Below are 17,599 nucleotides of genomic sequence, written 5' to 3'. Positions count from 1 at the left end.
GTATTGTTAGTAACCCATAGACTTCCTACAGGTTGTTCTGTCGCCTTTCGGGTATTCTAACAGTGCACCCATTGCCACAGAAATTGAGTCCATCTGTCTTGTTGCTGGTCATCCCCTTCTTCCATTTGAGCATTAAAGAGATTGTTTGAAAACCCAGAATGCATAGCTGCAAGATTTTAGTTATCACAGGATTTTAAATGAAATACATATTTTATAGGAGGGGAAAATAGTAATATTTTTTCAAATAGGGAAAAGGTATATAAATACAGTTTTCAAACCATAAATATTCAGCTACATAGAACTCACTCATAACAATGTCACTAATAACAAAAACAGTAATATTATATACCAAAGAATTGCAAATATACATATCCAAAATGTGCACTTGCAAATATATGTTTAATTTTATTGATTTGCTATTTAAGCAAAATTATTGCTAAGTAATATGAGAGACATTGCAAAGATCGCTGCCAATAAAATTTTCTTATATAGTATTCTCTGCCTGACCCATTTTTAGCATTTTTTTGCCCCCTTGCGGGACAGATTGTTTGAGCAAACTATCTCTTCCTTAGCTATCGTTTTCTTCAGACAGCTAAAAATGTGTTTCTCTAAAATATACTACTAAAGGTAACAAGCTGAACTATGTGACCTTAATAAATAAATAAGAACTTCTACCTCACTTTCAGTTACTGCCTAAAACTGATCATGTCATAATAATTTTCATTCTGGAGATATTTGTTACCCTAAATGCCGCATTGGTTGGAAAATGGACTTTTATTTCTATTTAATTAAAGTCATATTTGCAAACAATCGCTCTTTGGAGCAGTTGCTTAATGAAGATAACTGTGCAGCATTTTCTTTAGAACATTGTTTTTTCCAAGTCAGATTTGTTCTGTTTCAAAAGATTTCTAAGTAATATGTATAAGCATAATATCATATTGTTCCAGAGTTTCATACTAATTATAATAGGATTCTATTTAATGCAGAACTAGATAAATTTGGTCCTGTATTGGTTATTTCAGGACACTCTCATTTATTTGTGGCATATTATGGTCTCATTAATACCGTGTTTCCCCGATAGTAAGGCAGTGTCTTACTTTCTTTTTACCCCCAAAAGCCCCCCTATGTCTTACTTTCGGGGTATGTGTTATATTGGAAAAAATAAGACACACCCGGCCAACCCACCTACCCGAACCCGCAACACCCGTGTCCCGTAAAAAGTAGTAGCACCCTCCCCCCCACACACGGACACACATCCGCATCCCCGCCTGCCCACCCCATCCGGAGCTGCCGGAAAGGAGGCGGGCGAAGGAGGGCGCAGCTCCGGCCGCTCGCCTCGCCCGCCCACCCGGCGTCTCCGAAGCGCCCTTCGCCTTGAGCTCCCTCCGGAGCCTGCCGCCGCCGCCGCGCTTCCTCCGCCGGCCGAGGAGTCCTCCTTATCCGCGCCCGGTTTGGAGTAAGACTTGAAGCTGGACTTGTCCTCGGCGGGCGAGGCGGCGGCCCTGGCCGAAACGGCGCAGCTCTGCCTGCGGCATGAGCGGGAGCTCCGACTGCGCTTCCTGCGCAAGCCCAACGCCGACAGAGACGTCCAAAGGCGGACGCTTGCAGCTCAGCGACATCGGCGCCAAGGACAAGTCCAGCTTCAAGCCTCCTCGGCCGGCGGAGGAAGCGTGGCGGTGGCGGCAGGCTCCGGAGGGAGCTCGGGCGGTGGCCGCTCCGCCGCTTCGGCCAGGACCGCCGCCTTGCCCACCGGGTGGCCCAAGCTGGCGCGAGCTTGGGCCACCCGGCGGGCGAGGCGGCGGCCCTGGCCGAAGCGGCGGAGCGGCCACCGCCCGAGCTCCCTCCGGAGCCTGCCGCCGCCGCCACCGCGCTTCCTCCGCCAGCCGAGGAGGCTTGAAGCTGGACTTGTCCTCGGCGCCGATGTCGCTGAGCTTCAAGCGTCCGCCTTTGGACGTCTCTTTGTCGGCGTTGGGCTTACACAGGAAGCGCAGTCGGAGCTCCCGCTCGTGCCGCAGCCAGAGCCGCGCCGCTTCAGCCAGGGCCGCCGCCTCGCCCGCCGGGTGGCCCAAGCTCTGGGCGCAGCGCACCACCGCGCACAGCTCCCTCGCTTTTACGTAGTACCATGTTTCCCCGAAAGTAAGACATATGTCTTACTTTCGGGGTATGGCTTACATTAGCCGACCCCCCTGAAACCCCCCATATGTCTTACAATCGGGGGGGGTCTTACTATCGGGGAAACACGGTAACAGAATACACCGTTCCCTCGATTTCCGCGGGGGATGCGTTCCGAGACCACCCTCGAAAGTCGAATTTCCGTGAAGTAGAGATACGGAAGTAAATACACCATTTTTGGCTATGGACAGTATCACAAGCCTTCCCTTAACACTTTAAACCCCTAAATTGCGATTTCCCATTCCCTTAACAACCATTTACTCACCATTATTACTGGTACTCACCATTGAATAAGACACTTAGTGATCCTGATATTTATAAACATAATTATTTATTAATAATAATTATTTTTTTTATTTATTTGCAAAAATTATTAGTTTGGCAATGACGCGTGACATCATTGGGTGGGAAAAACCATGGTATAGGGGAAAAAACCGCGAAGTATTTTTTAATTAATATTTTTTGAAAAACCGTGGTATAGGCTATTCGCGAAGTTCGAACCCGCGAAAATTGAGGGAACACTGTATTAGGGCAATTTTCCTGATTTCTAGCCAATTAAATTGCATCCTTGTAATTTAAACCCATTGTTTCTTGTTATATCTTCTGAAAATTCTGCGTCTTCTATAATTACAGCCTTTCAGACACTAAGAGAGAACTATCATTCTCTCTGCAGTGTTCTCTTCTGCAAGCTAAACACCCCAATATCTCTAACTCCTGCTTTCTGATAGTCCTCATTTCGTCATTGTCTTTCTCATCAGCATCAATCAGACAAGTCTGTAGTTACCAAGGCCTTCCTTTCTCCCTCTTTTTGAAGACATTTTCTGTTCTTTGCCAGTAACTGATCTCTGATTTTTCAAAAGATCATAGAATGACTGTTGAGAACCAGAATGGTTTTTTTCTATTACTGTTGGAAAATAACCTTACAAATTGGATACAGTAGTCCCTCGCTATACCGCGCTTCACATACTGCGGCTTCACTTCATCGCGGGTTTTCAAGAAATATTAATGAGAAAAATCATTCGCGTATCTTCGCTGGTTCGCGGGTTTCTGAGGAAGTCGATCGGCAGATTTAAACAGCCCGCCGAACTCGATCGGCAGGTTTAAAAAAAAAAAATCTAAAATTGTAAATACTGTATTTAAATACTGTATCTAAAATAAATACTGTGTGGGAAGGGATTATAAACACTTAAAACAATGAAAACTTACCAAACAATTACAATATAAATACTTAAATAAGTACTATCAGTCGATAAATTCCACATCGCGGATTTCACCTATCGCGTCCGGGTCTGGAACGTAACACCAGCGATAGGTGAGGGACTACTGTAGTGTTAATTTAATTAATTTAAAATTAATTTTATTTAATGGACGATCCTTTGTATGTTGTATTTATTCTTATTTTATTCATTTCTTTGTATTCATTTCTTTGTATCCCAAATAACTCAAGAAGGTAAGCTTATCCAACACACCTTCTCCTCCTTATTTTCTCCACAATAATAAACTTGTGAGGTTGGTTGGATTGAAAAAAAGTGGCTAGCCCTAAGTCACCCAGCTGATTTTCACTGATAAGATATGAATTCATGATCTCAGGCTTTCTATCCTGGTGCCTTAACCACTAGACCAAATATAAACACTATTCACTGGTATTGATGATGTAGAAATATATTTAACTGCATTAACTGCATTCTTATTGTCTTAAATATAGTTAATACTCAGTAATTTAATTGGCATTAGATATCTTTGAATATACATTGTATATTGATATAAAGTGTAACGTAAATAACACATGTCCTTCACCTATTTTCTTGAGATTTTGTTATTGAACATATGATAACTTAACAGTTAGGTGATATCCTGAATTCTAACTATTGTTGCTGTAAAGAATTGAGATGAAGCAGCAGCATGTCTCTTAGTAACCTTTTATTAATTTTATTAAAGAAGAAGGTCTGAAAAGCTTTTCACAGAATGCTCATGAAGTTACCCATATAAATTCAGGCCAACATTGTCAAATGTTGTCTGTTCACTATATTATTTTTCTAATCGTCTATCGTTTTTGCTTTTACTCTTACTTGAAAATTTTAAAAGTTCCCATATCTACCAATATCAGGAACCCTGACTATAAAAAGAGTGTGTATGGCTTCCTGTGGTGTAACCATGGAAATAGACAAGACATCCTTAAACAAAGTGATTGCACATGCTGTGCTAATTAATCCTCTCCTACAGTTTTCCCTCAGCTGGAAGAAGCAGTTAGATAAATTTTGGATGGGGATCCAGTTATGGATTCACAAACAATATGAAATATATTGCCATTATTGGAAAAGCCAGCAATGACATAATTAACTTTTATTTCTAACCTGAAAGTCTTAAAGTAAATGCAGTCTTTTAGGTTTTTAATAAGTGACAATAATACAACTGTTTCTAAATGCTGAACTATTGTTTGATAACTCAGATTGCTGGTCATTAAAGTAATTATTTAAACAATTTAAGCCTGTTATATCATTGTAGTGTATTTCTGGAATATTTAATTACTTTGTTCTTCCTTTTGACCACCTATAACAGTGATGGTGAACTTTTTCAGCACAGAGTACTGAGAAGTTCACGCGGAAACATCACACACACTTGTTGGGGCTATATTCTGGAAAAAGCTAAACTTCTGGGTTCTAGCATGCATGTGCACCTGATGATCAGTTGGTGGCGTGCATGCGCAGTCCGGTTTTCAGCATTGCCGCATGTGCAAACGGATTGGGCTCCCTTTTGGATTCTGGTTCACATGCACACTGACAATTTGCACAGGCTGTTTTTTGGCACTGCTGTGCACAAGAAGGATATTTGACAGTATTTATTTATTTTATTTATTTATTTTATTTTATTTATTTTATTTATTTATTTTATTTATTTTATTTATTTTATTCATTTTATTCATTTTATTCATTTTATTCATTTTATTCATTTTATTCATTTTATTCATTTTATTTATTCATTCATTCATTCATTCATTCATTTTATTAATTAGACTTTTATGCCGCCCTTCTCGAAATGACTCATATGTGCTTGTGCACCAGAAACCTGGAAGAAAAACAGACAAGGCTGCATGTGCCAGCCAATATGGCTTCATGTGCCACTTTAGGCACACATTTATTTGTTTGTTTGTTTGTTTGATTGATTCATTTGTATGCCGCCCCTCTCCGTAGACTCGGGGCGGCTCACAGCATACAATAAAACAATTCATGACAAATCTAACAGATTTAAAAAACATTTTAAAACCCCATTATTAAACCAGACATACACATAGACATACCATACATAAATTGTATAGACCCGGGGGAGAGGGGGGAAATGCCTCAATTCCCCCATGCCTGACGGCAGAGGTGAGTTTTAAGGAGTTTACACATGCCATAGGTTCGCCATCACAGACCTATAATCTAGTTCTGTTTTTAAATACAATGTTAAATATAACAAATATTTAAATATTACATTTAAAACAAAAGGACAAAATATTGCAGATGTTATCTGCAATTTGTGCCTCCAGCTGTCCGGTATCTAGTTACAGGTTTTTACTAAGACATTTTCTTTGGTTTTGTTTCAGTGTTAACTACTGGCAACTGCCTGCACAAGTTTTTGAAGATTTCTTAAAAAGATCTTAGATTGCCTTCTAACTAGGCCTGAGAATAGAATAACTGGGCCAAAGGCACCCAGGTGGTTTTATGCCTAAAACAGGAATAAAATACAGTCCTTGTTTCTTGCCTATATCAAACTGGCTCACTTTACTAAGACTAGAGAAAAATAAAAGACTAATATTTAAAATCTATGTTAGTTTATATCTAATTTCATATTAAATATACCCTTTTAAGGCATATATTCTTTTAATATTGAAATTATTTAAGTGCATTGATTATAATTGCTACTATGATATTGTTCCATCTTTTTCTAAGTATGTTCATTAAAAGATGTGAAGTTATTGAATAATATTAAAATATGGTGTAAAAACTGCAGTGAAATAGCTGAGCCCACAACTAGATGGAAGATAAAAGACTTCAGTCCCAACCTTTTCTGCTTTGGAGTATAGTCTCAGTAGAACCTACCAACGGTAGATACCATATCAGGACACATCATCTAATGTCTTTTCCCAATAACTGCATGGGACTGGATTAGCGATCTTAAAAGTTTACATTGCCAAGTTCTAAATGGAGGGGAAAAGGAAGTAATAATTTCAATACAATAAATCCAAGTAAAATAGGTGGAAGCAGTTAGATAACGTAACTCTTGATCCTGTCATTGAAAGATAGACTGACAAGAGAAAAATGGAAATAAATATTTATTTGAAATTTGAGATAATAAACTATAATTTGGTAAAAACAAATTGTAGAACTATTCAAATAACAGTGCTATTATTGACAACTTAAAAGGAAGATTTGAAAAGATTCAGTGACTTAGGCAGCCCTCCAATGCTACTACAAATGATATAGTTTCCCTGCTAGATGGCAAAATACTGCAAATTAGTATTTAATAATTACATTATAAAGTTTAATTATATTTGCCATCTCCAAATCTCACGGTGCTCTCTTCTCATAGTAATGGGGAGTTCTTAGAAAGAATGAATGAAAAACTTTGGATTTGCATGCTAAGAGTATGCTATATATCCCCAAAAGGGTCACTCAACCCATGAGGATCTTCTCAGTTGCACAGCTAAATCAAGCAAGAACCTATTTCTGGACTTATATTGAGAAAATTACATAGAAAGAAAATATGGAATGATTTACAATATAATACCACACGATGAACCTCTCAGATCAGATGGCATTCCATATGCCACTGAGAAAAAGCACAGGATTTTTCAGTGTGCTAATGATAAGGCTCAATTAAGGTTTTTTGAAAGTTTCTTTGGTGGTATTGTCATATAGGGTGAAAAATTTGGAGCCGAAACACATTAAACATGGATCATAATAGTTATGAACACGGAAAAGCTCAACACAGTAAATTAAATTTATAAATTTTATGACATTTTAGGCATCATAAAATTGGGAATGGGGCTGGAATTGGACATTTCAGATGGAAAAATCACACTATTTATTACTTAGGACGTGAAAAGTTAAGAAAGAATGTTGTTTCTTATATTGCAAGGTAGGCTATAGTAAGAACAATTTTTAGAAATGCCTTTATTGTTTTTATGGCTCAACGTGAATATACTATTTCTCTTTCTTTCTATTTTTCCTACAACCACAACCCTATGAGTTCACCTGAGTGTGTGATAAACCCAAAGCCAATTTTTATGTCTAAATCAGAACTTAAACTCACTTTCCTCACTTGTGTTTAAACAGTAGAATACAATCAATGACTGTCAAACAGAAGAAAATAATTAGATGACAGAACAAATTCTGGAAATTGTCAAGGAAATTAAAGAAGTCAAAACCAAGGACAAAAATGTCAGAAAGGAACTTAAAATAGAAATTCAGAGAGATATTGGAAGAGGCAAGAAGGAGTATTACAATAGCATATGACATGGAAAATAGAAAAATAAGCCTGGTGGGGGGAAAAAAGCTTTAAAAAAATTTCTGAACTGAAAATGAGGTTCCAAACTTCAACTGATATGTTAAAGGACACCAATAAACAGGTTTGACTTGAAAGAAATCAAACAAAAATTAAATGAGATATTGAAATACTATACAACTTACTGCTGTCTTACAAGATATTTCCTATTTATAAGAATCTCTGGCATTAAAGTTAGAACAGCATTCCAGTCGTTACTTAATCAGAAGACTACAGGAACCGATGTAATACTCATAGAAACATGGCAAACAACAGAAAAATAGCAATAGCAATAACACTTAAACTTATATACCCCTTCACGGTGCTTTCTAATCTTCTCTAAGGGGTTTACAGAGTCCGCATTTCCTCCCAACAATCTGGACCATCATTTTACCCACCTTGGAAGGATGGAAGGCGGAGTCAATCTTGAGCCTGGGGAGATTCGATCTATCAAACTGCTGGCAGCTAGTGACCGCAGAAGTAGCCTGCAGTTCTGCACTCTAACCACTGCGGCTCAATAAGTAAAAGTTCTAATCAGGCCAACAAATTGGAAGAATGAAAAAATGGCCAACAAATTTGAAGAGATCAACCTACATTCCAATACTCAGGATGTTTCCATTTATTAAAAATTCAATGGCTGTACAAGTAGTATTAATTTCCTCTTATTCCCAGCTCTTCTAAAAAAAACCCCTAATGTATTTTTTTCATCTCTAATGGAGAGGGAAGGAAAGACTCCAATTATTCTGATTCTGAACTTTCAGAATATGACAGAGTATCTTTTTTCTGGGTGTGTATTTTGTGTCTGATTCAGTAGCCTTTGCAGGCTACATCTACAATAAAAGTATGTAATATTTGTGCATGTCTTCAGTTAATCTTTTAAAAACAGCGGTAACTTCAAGGTTATACAGTGATACCTCATCTTACAAACGCCTCATCATACAAACTTTTCGAGATACAAACCTGGGGTTTAAGATTTTTTTGCCTCTTCTTACAAACTATTTTCACCTTATAAACCCACCGCCGCCGCTGGGATGCCCCGCCTCTGGACTTCCGTTGCCAGCTAAGCGCCCGTTTTTGTGCTGCTCGGATTCCCCTGAGGCTCCCCTCCATGGGAAACCCCACCTCCGGACTTCCGTGTTTTTGTGATGCTGCAGGGGAATGCCAGCAGCGCAAAAACAGGCGCTTCGCTGGCAACGGAAGTCTGGAGGTGGGGTTTCCCATGGAGTGGAGCCTCGGGAATCCCAGCAGCGCAAAAATGGGCGCTTCGGCTGGCAAAAGGGGTGAATTTTGGGCTTGCACGCATTAATCGCTTTTCCATTGATTCCTATGGAAAACATTGTTTCGTCTTACAAACTTTTCACCGTAAGAACCTCGTCCCGGAACCAATTAAGTTTGTAAGACAAGGTATCACTGTACTGGTTTTTGTGACCAATTTTTGGAAGAAATATAGTCTTTCTCAAATTGCTAATGGTACTACTACTATTCAGATATAGTAGTTTTATTTTTATACCTTTTGCCAAATTACCAAGACATGTTTTTATTTAATTATGATCATTTTTTAAAAATTGACTATTCAAGTATACTTATAATAATATAATAAAGTTATTCCATCTGGTTATTTTAAAATACAAAATTTTAAAAAGGACATTATAGTTGCCATATGGTAGTACAGTATTCTACATAACAAAGCATAATGCCTGTTTGATGTACTGAATGGCATACTTCATTAAAGACAATTCTACTACTTTCCCCAATTCTTCCCATAACACTCAACTCTCCATAGTTTTTTTAAATCATTTATTCATGAGTTCCCATTTGCATCAACCTGCAGTGAAATTTAAGAAGAACAAATTTCTCTTGGTGATAAATATTTTAATTTTTGATGTTTTACATATCTTTATCTGTCATAATAATTTTAGATAACTACTGTATGAATTTTGAAGAATAATAAATTATATGAATTAAAATGTTAAAATAGTAGAGAAAATTAATATTTTTTCATTCTTTAACTTGCTCCAATATAGCATATGCTATATTCTAGTGTAAAATAGATAAAGATGTAATATTTTTCTTATTATTTTGGTTATATTATTTATTTGACCTGCTGATGCTTAAGGATATATATGCATATTTATATTTAGAAGTTATATTTAGTAGCTTTAAATGATACCAATTGTATTTTCTTTCTTTGTTTAATTATGGATACCAGAGCTTTTAAAAAGATGGTAATACAGTAGTTGCAATCTCTATTATCATGATTAGTTATCATTTTGTTTTACAATGGTTGAACTATAGAAATGAATATTAGTTTTCTTTGATTAAAATAACATACAGTTATCAAAACTTGTCTTTCAAGCAAAATTATTAAAGGCACATCAGTTATTTTTTCTTATCTTTCTATTGTTGTATTTCCATTATTCTTCAGGTCTTGCAAGAGCTAAATCTGTCCCTAGTCACACATATTCTAATGAAGTGGTAACCCTTTGGTATCGACCTCCAGATGTTCTCTTAGGCTCAACAGAATATTCCACTTGCCTTGATATGTGGTAAGAATGCATCACTTTTACAGAAACCATATATTATGGACATATTGACTTGTTTAGTCCAATTGTATATTTGACAAGTTATGATTGCAGTTTGTGCATATCTATCTAGAAACCCAATGGGACAATGAATCCAATGAACAGTAATCAATATGATATTCTTTATTTGTGTAGTGCATTTATAAATTCTACTGAAATAAGACTGAAAATGAACAAATTGTCCGACTGTTTAATTTCACTCAGTTATTTTAGCCTATTTCTCAAACCTATCAAACTTTTTGTGGATTTTATTTACTGCCATCTAAGCATTTGATAAAACAATCCTAGTTTTCATTTAAATGATTTTCTATTTGGGGAATTTTTTCTATCTATCTATCTATCTATCTATCTATCTATCTATCTATCTATCTATCTATCTATCTATCTATCCATCCATCCATCCATCCATCCATCCATCCATCCATCCATCCATCCATCCATCCATCCATTAATTAGATTTGTATGCCGCCCCTCTCCGTAGACTCTAAATAAAGGAAGAACCATATATAGCCACTAATCACAATAATAGGGCACTGGAGCGGCATTCTCTAAACAGCACCTATTGAGGCACAAGCAGCTTCGTAGTTGAACTTCACTTGCTAGATCAGGTGGAAGGAGGCCAGAACAGTGTCACTTATTAACAGAAAAAGCTTCACCATTTTCATTGTACTACTTTAGAATGTCTTGAAGGCTTTTGTTTATTAAATTTTTAAATTTAATAATTTTAAATTTATTTTAAATTTATTAAATTTTAATAAATTTAATAAATTAAAAATTAATTAATTTAAAATTTCCTTGGAAATTTTTTACAGCTACTCAATATGTATATGGTAGAAATTATATAACTACTGATGGAAATTTTATCTTCAGCTGTTAAAATGTAGAAGCATTGTTTTAAAAATGGGGTAGTTAACATTTCTGCTAAGTTCCAAGCATCCAAGCTCCTGGTAGTAAATACAGTGGAACACAAAAAGCTGTTGTTATACATTTTTTCACCAGCCAAATTTTAGGAAATTAAGAATGCTAGATTGGAAAGGATTTTTGCTTTCCTCACTGCGTCTATTATCAAACAGAAATAAAAGATGCTTTCTGCTTCCATATGCACTTTCTTTGTGTTAACTAGGGAGAAGGAGAGGGTGAGAGGGTAAATTACAGTAATTGGCATGGAAGTTGAAAATTACTGTTTCATTTTCATTTTCTGAAATCAATTTTCATGTTGTTTAATTAGAATAAACACATTTTTCTTTACCATCTGTGCTTGAAAATTACTATGCATGATATTGCAGTCAGCCTTCTATAGCAAATTGTAAAAATTTTCATTTGCTTCTGAGTTCCAATAATAAAAGCAGGGTGGATTGAATTATTGAGACTAATACACACATTGCCTATGTGACTAAGCACTTTCTTTGTAGATTTCTGTGACTATTGCTATAACTGAAGCAAAAAATAGATAATAAGCTTAACCTGAATAGAAATTCTGTGTTCATTTCTTCTCTGTTTTTATTTGGACTCCTGCAGTTCCTGTGTTATGCTAAAATTATGTCCAAAAAATATGGTTCTGCTATCAACAGACATTTCCCTTAATATTTGCTGTTCTAGAAATGTATGCTTATTCTGTTTTTGTGATCATGAAAATGTATTTTCATATTTTTGGATAGTGAAAATGGTATGTGCGAATTAATTGAATATAGTGTTCCCTCGATTTTCGCGGGTTTGAACTTCGCGAAAAGTCTATACCACGGTTTTTCAAAAATATTAATTAAAAGTACATTGTGGGTTTTTCCCCTATACCACGGTTTTTCCTGCCCGACGACGTCATATGTAATCACCAAACTTTCATCTGCCTTTAATAAATATTTTTTTTAATAAACTTTAATAAATAAACATGGTGAGTAATAATCTAAATGGTTGCTTAAGGGAATGGGAAATTGCAATTTAGGGGTTTAAAGTGTTAAGGGATGGCTTGTAATACTGTTCATAGCCAAAAATAGTGTATTTACTTCCGCATCTCTACTTCGCGGAAATTCGACTTTTGTGGGCGGTCTCAGAACGCATCCCCTGGGAAAATTGAGGGAACACTGTATTGTAATTCATTCTGATTAAAAATGGCTAGCAGTTTACAATCCAATAAATTCAAAGATCATGTTGACAGAAATATATTCTTAGATTTATAACATTTATAGATGTATTTTAATGTTATGTAATTTCTAAAATGAAATTCATTCTGAGGGCAATTATAAAACCAAGATTTATTTTCCTAGTAATATATATGACTATTTCCAAGGTGAAATTAATCATAGCTGGAGGACACAAAAATAATTTGTTTACTAATAATCATGAAATATTGAGGTCTCATGTGTAGGTCTTCTTATCCAAAAGTCAAAAAGATATAAAGAACCTTTCAGGAAAAATGTTTTTGTCCCACGTGAAAAATGAGCCATTACTGATTACATCTATCAAATATATGAATTCACCAAAATTATCATTCATTCTCGAAAAATACTGAACAATTTCAAGTTGAGTCTGGAGCAAACAAATCAAACAGGTTGCAGTAGATATACAGTAATACCTCATGATACGAACTTAATTGGTGCAAGGAGGAGGTTCGTAAGATGAAAGGTTCATAAGACGAAACATTGTTTCCCATACGAAACAATGTAAAGTCAATTAATCCGTGCAACCAAAAAACCTCCCGCAAAAAAACAGCTTTCAGCGACTGCTGGGAAGCCGCACGGCTGTTTTAAAAGGTGACAGCCGGCCTGAGGGGCTTGCCAGCACCCCCCGAACCCGGGTTCGGGGTTTGGGGGGGAGCTGGGAAGCCCCCCAGGCCGGCTGCGACCTTTTAAAACAGGTGTGCCGCTTCCCAGCTGTCTCCTGAAGCCGAACGCTAAAGCCGAACTTCCGCGTTCGGCTTCGGGAGACAGCTGGGAAGCGGCGCGCCTGTTTTAAAAGGTCGCAGACGGCCTGGGGGGCTTCCCAGCACCCCCCCGAACCCGGGTTCTGGGTTCGGGGGGGTGCTGGGAAGCCCCCCAGGCCGGCTGCGACCTTTTAAAACAGGCGCGCCGCTTCCCAGCTGTCTCCTGAAGCCGAACGCTAAAGCCGAACTTCCGCGTTCGGCTTCGGGAGACAGCTGGGAAGCGGTGCGCCTGTTTTAAAAGGTCGCAGCCGGCCTGGGGGGCTTCCCAGCAACCTCCCGAACCCCAAACCCGGGTTCGGGGGGGTGCTGGCAAGCCCCCCAGGCCGGCTGTGACCTTTTAAAACAGGCGCACCGCTTCCCAGCTGTCTCCTGAAGCCGAACGCTAAAGCCGAACTTCCGCGTTCGGCTTCGGGAGACAGCTGGGAAGCGGCGCGGCTGTTTTAAAAGGTGACAGCCGGGCTGGGGGGCTTCCCAGCAACCTCCCGAACCGAACCCGGGGTTCAGAAAAATTTTGCCTCTTCTTACAAACTTTGTTCGAGTTACGAACCGGCGTTCGGGAGGCTTCTGGGAAGCCCTGCCGCCCAGCTGTCACCTTTTAAAACAGCCACGCAGCTTCCCAGCAGTCGCCGAACGCCGGTTCGTAACTCGAAAAAAGTTCGTAAGAAGAGGCAAAATTTTTCTGAACCCCGGGTTCGTATCACGAGTTGTTCGTAAGACGGGTTCGTATCTTGAGGTACCACTGTACTGTATATATTTGTTGGGTATATCTGATAGCAGCATTTAAATGTTTCATACAATCTTCAACTGAGGTTCAGCTGAATATTTCAGAAATGATAATTTATAAAAAAAATAGCTTTGTGCAGATGTATAATTTGGTCCACCTTATATGCTTTATCATGCAGAAAGAGCATTATTTTCTGTATTATACTATAGCAAAATAGCAGGGACTTGTCCAGGCAGTTTCCAATAACCAGGTGTGGTTGAACGGGGAAAAGAAATTATACCATATAACACAGCCCTTAGGACAGTGATTCATTTCCATACTATTAGACTACTATAGCAGACTTTTCAAAGGGTTGCCTTTGAAGTTTGTCTGAAACTGCATTTGGTTCAGAAGACAGCTGCTTGGCTTCTGGATGGTAAAATCTTACTTAGCACCAAAACACTGGTGCTGCAGTCATTAAATGGGCTGGCAAATAATATATGTATTAAATTTATATTCTGCTATTTTCTTGCCGACTTACAGATAGTTCTGAGATTATGGAGATATACCGTAAAACTTCACTTGAAATATGCTTCCATATTGTTATTTTTTCAAAAAGCCATTACACAAATTTATTTAGACTATTGTAGAATTTGTTATCTCAAAAATGCTCTCAGTAAAATGTTTCTACTTTTTCCCCCGTCAGAATATTGTCAATAAAATACCATTCTGACCTTTCAGAACAATTTTAAAGTCTTCCACCAGTTAAGGTTCTTTTGACAGGATAATTTCCCTTTCATCTTAGAATCGATTATTATTTTTCTCATCCTTTTTTCTTTTTTATTTCTAATCATATAGCAATCGCAATAGCATTTAGACTTATATAGCATTCTATAGTGCTTTATGGCACTTTCTGTGCAGTTTTCAATATCAGCATATTACCCCAATGATCTGGTTCCGCATTTTAATGAAATTGGAAGGATGCAAGGATGTATCAGAATCAAACTGTGGGCAGAGTTTGCCTTCAATAGTGCTTTATAATCACTGCACCTAGATGTATTCCATATTATAACATTTATTTAACCAGCATCACTGCTTCAACTATCCCAACTTACTTTACATTTTCCTATCCTGCAAACCGATGCCTGGAACATCTTCCTAGAATGACTGTCTGAAATTATTTAATTCAGTGTAAATTGCTCCTTAAAATTTACTTTTTTCTTTGGATCATTTCCTTAATTTTTTTATTTTATTACAGGTTATCAAAATTTATTTATTTAAACTAAATAATCCACGAATGGCTTATTTTTCAGGAATATTTTCTTACCTTATGCTCACCCATCCCCTAACCCAGCGTTTCCCAACCGGTGTGCCGCGGCACACTGGTGTGCCGCGAGACATCGCCAGGTGTGCCGCCTGGGCGGGGCGCTGCGGTGCCTCTGAACTCTCCGCTCCTGCCCGATGCCGCGGTTTCTGGCGCTCTCCTGCTGGGCCCCAAAGAAGGAAGGCAGGAAGGAGAGCTCCATTCTTCACGCAGGCAGTCATGGGGAGATGGCGGGGGGGGGGCTAAAGCGGCCCCGGGCACTGTTCCCTGTAGGCTTTTCCAGGGGCGCGCAGGAGAGCGCCAGAAACCGCGGCATCGGGCAGGAGCGGAGAGTTCAGAGGCACCGCAGTGCCCCGCCCAGGCGACAGGGAAGCTTCAGCTGGGCCGCGGCATCGAGCAGGAACCGGGAGGTCGGAGGCACCGGCACGGCAGCGCCCGCCCAGCTGAAGCTTCCCTGTCGTCATCGGCAAGTGTCCTTTGGGGCCTGGCGGGAGGGCACTGGCGGTGGGAGCGGGGGGGGCGCGGCTGCAGCGGCGCAGGCAGTCGCGGGGAGATGGCGGGGGGGGCGGCTAAAGCGGCCCCGGGCACCGTTCCCTGTAGGTGGCCCTGTAGGCTTTTCCAGGGGCGCGCAGGGAGCCGCGGCCACCCGCCCGCCTACCGGATTTCCCTCCGCGCGGTTGGGGAGGTGGATTCGCCGCCCCCGCCAGCCCGATCTCCCTCCGTGGGGGGGTGGGGGGCAACGAACTGACGACCGGGGGCTGTCCGTCCGGGTTGGGTGGTGCAGGGCAGGCACAGGCAGCCCCAGGGCAGAACAAGGGAGGGAGAGAACGGAAAGAGAGAGTAAGGGAGGGAGAGAAAATTGAATGAAGGAGGGAGAGAAAGAAAGAGTAAGAAGTAGAAAGGATAGAGAAAAAGGAAGAGAAAGGGAGGGAGAGAAAGGAAAGAGGGAGGAAGGGAGGGAGAGAAAATTGAATGAAGGAGGGAGAGAAAGAAAGAGTAAGAAGTAGAAAGGATAGAGAAAAAGGAAGAGAAAGGGAGGGGGAAAAGGGAAAGAGGGAGGAAGGGGGAGAGAAAGAAGATATGAAGGAGGGAGAAAAAGAAAGAGAGATAGGAAGGAAAGAGGGAGAGAAAGGAATGAGAGAGAAAGGGAGGGAGAGAAAGGGAATGAAAGAGGGAGAAGGGGTGAGAGATAGAAAGGATAGACAGAAAGGGAGAGAAAGGAAAGAGAAAGGGAGGGAGAGGAAGGAAAGAGATGAGAGAGGAAGGAGGAGACAGAAAGAGAGGAAGGAGGAGACAGAAAGAGAGGAAGGAAGGAAGAGAGAAAGAAAGAGGGATGGAGAGAGAAAGGAAGGAAGAGAGAGAAAGAGGGAGGGAGAGAGAAATAGAGCGAAAGGGAGGAAGAGATATTTTTTTTGTCCAAACTTTTTTTAGCGGGCCCCCCCCCATGTTCCCCAGGATTTTGAAAATATGAAAAATGTGCCGCGGCTCCAAAAAGGTTGGGAAACACTGCCCTAACCCATTCATTCCTTGAGATAAATACATGTCCTCTCCATGTACCATCCCCAACCTGCACCATTTGCATTCCGCTATATCCTTGATCTATGTGGTAGCTCTTGTGTACCCTCTTGCATACTCACTCACTCTTCAGAACTACATGGTGCCTCTTGTGCACTACTCATATCTTCCTTAATGCATATGACAATGGAGCATGAGTTGGGCACAAGAAGTACCAAGGGGTTGAAGAAGAAGCTCAGGATGTGTGTTGGTCAGGAAGGGGATGGTCTGGGAAAAGGTGTGCAGAAGTGTGTAAGGGTTGATCAGTGCTTAGGGAAGGTGAATGGGTACTCACCCTTAGTTCAGGTTTAGGGGCGTATGCCTTAGTGGCTGGAGCATAAGATCTAGTGACCAATCCTGTTGGTTTTCCCATTGCCTATGCTCCCTATCAGCTCCCTTTATTTGTTTGGTATGGAACATCAGTAACCACAATTGAGTTTATTCTTCCTGTTGGCTTTCCTATGGATTTTATGGGAAACTCTCAGGAAGCATTGAAACAATCTGATTGTGGCAGCATGGTGGTGCTAAAGTAGCTACAACTTTCACAAATTTCATTTCCATAGGGATAGCACTATGAAATGCTATATAAGTCTAAATGCTATTGCCATTGCTATATGACTAGAAATAAAAAAGAAAAAAGGATGAGAAAAATAACAGCATTCTGTTCTTTAGCCCATTTGAGATATCTGGTTTCAAAAACTATTGCCCTATGATCCATCATTCTCCACTGCATCTGGAAGGAGAGTCCAACATGGGTAATTCACCAATCTTATTGGTAGAGACTGAGTTAATTTAAATATTTAAATATGAGGTAGTCACCG

At 39.5% G+C, this 17,599-nt stretch overlaps 1 protein-coding gene across 1 annotated transcript in view; it reads left to right on the top strand.

Moving 5' to 3' along the window:
• The window catches only part of CDK14 (cyclin dependent kinase 14), a 261,312-nt gene that overhangs the window by 145,991 nt on the left and 97,722 nt on the right, over positions 1 to 17,599 (top strand). The window contains exon 9 of the mRNA XM_070729146.1: positions 10,124 to 10,244. Coding sequence (XP_070585247.1) covers positions 10,124 to 10,244 — 121 coding nt within the window. The remainder of the gene's footprint in view (positions 1 to 10,123; positions 10,245 to 17,599) is intronic.

The sequence above is a fragment of the Erythrolamprus reginae genome, chromosome Z (assembly GCF_031021105.1).
Source record: "Erythrolamprus reginae isolate rEryReg1 chromosome Z, rEryReg1.hap1, whole genome shotgun sequence".
NCBI lineage: Eukaryota > Metazoa > Chordata > Lepidosauria > Squamata > Dipsadidae > Erythrolamprus > Erythrolamprus reginae.
The sequence above is the reverse complement of the archived record's forward strand: the minus strand, read 5'-3'. Positions and strand labels throughout refer to the sequence as shown.